Source organism: Salvelinus sp. IW2-2015, linkage group LG20 (assembly GCF_002910315.2).
Source record: "Salvelinus sp. IW2-2015 linkage group LG20, ASM291031v2, whole genome shotgun sequence".
In the NCBI taxonomy this organism is placed as follows: Eukaryota; Metazoa; Chordata; class Actinopteri; order Salmoniformes; family Salmonidae; genus Salvelinus; species Salvelinus sp. IW2-2015.
In genome coordinates this window covers 14,844,449-14,849,003 of record NC_036860.1, presented here as the reverse complement: position 1 = coordinate 14,849,003, position 4,555 = coordinate 14,844,449, and the positions used below count along the sequence as shown (strand labels likewise).

Below are 4,555 nucleotides of genomic sequence, written 5' to 3'. Positions count from 1 at the left end.
TACATGGATTTCATCCAGGAGATTATTGACTCCGACACCAGGCTTCTGCTGAGGCCTAGGTCATCCTGACTGTTTATGAGACAGTAGTCCATCCCTCTTTTTATATTCTTCTTTATCTCAGATGAACCAAAATCTCTGTCTTGAGACTTGTGTTTAAAGGGATAGTATGGACAATGGACAAGGTATGGACAACTATGGACAAGGTATGACAGCAAGCCATGCTTTGCTTTTGTTTACCTTGTGTAGCTCAAAGAAGTTACTGATGAATGATATCGGGACTATTGACTTGAATTTGTGCCAGAAATGTGGAAACAGTGGCCAGGTAAACAAAACCAAAGCATGATCGCTGTCATACCGTGRCCATAGACTGATTACTGGGTAAGGAAACCAATATGTAATTTAGGTGAACTATCCCTTTAAATAATGCATTGACATCCTTTTAAGGCCGCATATTGGTATTGATTGTGAGTGATCTAATCGTTGATTCCTGACTGTGACTATTCATACTGCAATAATTACCTAGTCAACCCGTGTGTGAGTCTGTTGTTTTAACTGCTGTCAGAGATTGATATTGTGACTGTTCAAATGTGTTATTCATTGCAGGTCGGTTGGCATCTACAATACTGTACTCCTTACTGTACTCCTTAGACGAATGTGTATCGTCCTTTTTCATGTTTTTTACGGCCACAGCATGACATGCTGTGAATCCCCAAGCATTTTCTGACCCTGCTGTCACTGATAATGGTAGTTACACCCCCGTCTAGCAGTCTCTTTAGAGCAGGCAGTCTGCCCAAACCGAAAACAGGCTATCACAAAAGTGCATTTAGTGAATATGATTCTTTATTTTCTATTTCCAGTGTATAGAATGTCATACATTAAGAATATACTCTACAGGGTCTTCCTCCAGTGTTTTTTTTCAGTCGAGAGAAGAAGGCACATGTACTTAGGAATCATCAAGATGACAACACTGAAACACGAGGGATAGTCACAGGGGAGGATACTGTAAGCATAGGGGGGTGGGGACAAAGAGCTGGAGCTCTCAAGCTCAGCAGCGAACGGGGAGTGACTAGGGGCAAAGGATCACAGACTTTTCTCTCGGCGGAGGAGGGGTTTGAGTGCTAAAATGTTAAAATAACTGACGAAACACACAACTTTCCTGCACTAGACAATAACGTAACAGTGACATCACAAGCCCCACGCAAAAAAAATAAAAAGTGGAAGAGGGAAAGAGTTTTGCGAAGAAAAGAGTAACAGCTGAGTGGATAGTGTGGGGAAATGTGGGTGTGGTTTGATATTGAAAGGGGTGGGTCCATACTTAATAGGCGTGGTTGGCCACATAGAGGGATTCTCCGCCGGCGGCGCCCTTGTCTCCAGAGGAAACATACTTGCCCTGACAGGCCTTGCTGTTGTTCTGTAAATTAGAGAGATAGAGAAGGAGAGAGAGAGAGAAAGAAAGAGTGAGAGAGGGTATGGGAAAGAGAGAAGAATGTAAGACGGAGAAAGAGATGGTGTGAGAGAGAAAGTGGAAGAAAGATAAAATACAATGATTAGTACAGACCCTCTGTCTTCCCACACAAGGACATAGGGAGCCTTAGCTCCACACCCCATGGCCTTCCTTTATTAGGTTTATATGGTGTCTGTAGTACTGTCTAGGACCTTTCACCTTATCCTAGAGACTGTAGTCCAGGGCTATCCAACTAGCCTTCTGTACAATATAAAGTAGTGTACATGTGATGGCAGATTTTGAAAAAACAAATGGCCAACACATTMATAGGCTACAAACCATCATGYTATCATTCTGTCAAGTAGGCGTACTTTGGAGTCAATATTTAATTGGGAAGGTTTTTGGGAAAAGACTGTTTTGGCAATCTAACTGGCTCTACAACACATGGGCGCACACAAACAGGCGTTACTTCTTCAGAAAGTMGCAGGAAATAAGAATCAGCGATGCATTCTTTTTATGAATTATGAAAAACGTGTTTAATTTAACTACTCTARCGCTGTCYTTCATCTGTAAGCTGCTCCATMGGACAACCAGTTATTTGAGCCCGACAGATGACATTCTGCTCAATTCGAGCCCTGAGTGTAGGGAAATTGAGCATTTTGTTTYYGCTAAAATCAGGAGAAAATAACACATTTCTTTTGAAAAGCAGTCATTTTTTCAATCATGTCATTAACTGTTTCATCCCTCCCCTATAATACCAYATTAAGTCAATTCAAGTGATTGCAGATCACTCAAAAAACAAACCTCTGCTACGAACTCCCTATCAAGCATTTTTGCTTGATTTGTGTTGGCTTTCTTGTGGCGGTAATCGCAGAAAAAAGAAACTATCTCCTTCCTAAGCTCACATACTCGCTTGAGAGCATTACCCTTGGGAGCATTACCCTTGCTTAGCCACCTCACATCATTATGTAAAAGTAGATCATGATGACTATGAAACAAGCGATGTTCATGCGGTGGTGGCGCCGCCAGATGTTTACAGCTGCGATTGGCTGATGTTAGCAGCTCTGATTGGCTGTATGCTGAAGGATATTAATTGACAGCACTTAATGGGCTGGACTACAGGAAAACAGATTCTCCTACTGGAGAATATTGACAGAGGGCTCATTTTGACACAAAACATATATTTTTGTCAGATTTTTAAAAAATAAATGAATGTTCAGAATTTATAAAAGGGGTGGACTGAGATGGTCTAGTGGTTAGGGCCACATATATACTGTGTTGGCGTGGATCCAAATCCAGCCCACACCCTTCTAGCACAAACTTCTCTCCAATCTTTCCAGTCTTTCTCTCACTGTCTCTAACCCCCCTAAAAAACATTTACATTTTTTAAATCAAAGGCACATTATAAATGTATAAACTGGCAGCTAGTTGAATAGCCCTGCTGTAGTTTGTTATCACAGAGGGTCACAATAATTATAAGAACCTTGTGATGTAATGCCCACGCATTCATTGCTACTGTTGAACTGTTGAACTGTTGAAAATCATTCATTGCTACTGTTGAAAATCAGAAACTTTCTGTCCAAAAATGATGCAGAAAAATTAATCCATGCTTTTGTTACTTCTAGGTTAGACTACTGCAATGCTCTACTTTCTCGGTGTGGGTCCTACCAGGGCTCTCTTGATGAACTCCTCCTGGCAGGCCTTGCCGTTCTCTGGCTTGCCTCCCCAGGCCTTGAGGGCGGAGGCCTGCAGGGCGCGGCCGTAGGAGAACGTGATGGCCCAGGGCCGGTGAAGGGGACACTGCTATACTCGGCCTTGTCTCAGGATGGTAAGTTGGTGGCTTGAAGATATTCCCCATCTAAGTGGTGTGGGCTAGTGCTTTGGCAAACGTGGGATGGGGTTCATACGGCTGCAACCTGTCATGGGGACCCTGACGGTCGGGGGGTATCATCTCGGATGTGGGCCACAAGTTGGTCTCCTGACCCCTTCTCTTCAGCCTCCAAGTATTTATGCTGCAAGTAGTTGTATGGTCAGGGGGCTGGGGCTTTCTATATCCGCTGGAGTACTTTTCCTGTCTTATCCGGTGTCAACCTGTGTGAATTTAAGTATGCTCCTCTCATAATTCTTCTTTTCTTTCTCTCTCCTCCGGAGGAACACTGAGCCCTAGGACCATGCTCCTAGGACTACCTGCGCATGAAGCACTACTTGCTGTCCCGTCCACCTGGCCGTCGCTGCTAGCTGCCAGTTCAACTGTTCTCGCTGCGGCCCTATGGGAATCCTGACCTGTTCACACCAGACATGTACGTCCATCGACCTGCTGTTTTCCAAACTGCTCTAGAGACCCGCAGGAGCGGTAGAAGTATCTCTTATGATCGCGGCTATGAAAGCCAACTGACGTATTATCTCCTGAGGTGCTGACTTGCCTGCCCCTAGACAACATACTTGTGTTATATTAATTATGTCGACCCAATGCTGGTAATTTATGAACAATTTGAACATCTTGGCTATGTTCTGTTATATATCTCCACTCGGCCACAGGCCCAGAATGAAGGACTGCCGCCCTGCATCGCCCTGGGTTCCTCTCTTTGGTTTCTCCCCGTCAGGTTTTGGCCTTTTAGGGAGTTTTTCCTAGCCACCGTGCTTCTACACCTGCAATATACTTGCTGTTTGGGGTTTTAGGCTGGGTTTCTGTACAGCACTTTGAGATATCAGCTGATTAAGAAGGGGCTATATAAATACAATTTGATTTGATTTGAACTGTTGAACTATGCACAAAGTACCATCACGCTTACTATATAAATGCCTTTAACCTGACTCTGAGAATGTTGACAGCTGTGCTGCATTAGGGTCACTTGATAAATTAGTCATATCTTTGAAAAGTTATTATAGTTAAAGTGAATCTAGGAATACTTTGCTTGCTGCTGGTGCAACGGAACAAATGGAATAATTCTGAAAGTGCAAACCCGCCCATCTAACACTCAAGTATAGAAAGAAAACAAATACTACTATTTGAATGCCACCCCTCGTATCTCCCTCCCTCCCTCATGTTCTTCTCTCGGTTGTGGGTCCATCCAGGGCTCTCTTGATGAACTCCTCCTGGCAGGCCTGCCA

General features: G+C 43.7%; 1 protein-coding gene across 1 annotated transcript in view; it reads right to left on the bottom strand.

The window, feature by feature from the left end:
* Positions 1 to 822: 822 nt before the first annotated feature.
* The window catches only part of aldoaa (aldolase a, fructose-bisphosphate, a), an 11,517-nt gene continuing 7,784 nt past the window's right edge, over positions 823 to 4,555 (bottom strand). The window contains exons 8-9 of the mRNA XM_024013529.2: positions 3,113 to 3,190; positions 823 to 1,411 (exon numbers count right to left, since the gene is read on the bottom strand). Of these exons, the coding sequence (XP_023869297.1) occupies positions 1,316 to 1,411; positions 3,113 to 3,190 (174 nt within the window). The 3' untranslated portion in view covers positions 823 to 1,315. The remainder of the gene's footprint in view (positions 1,412 to 3,112; positions 3,191 to 4,555) is intronic.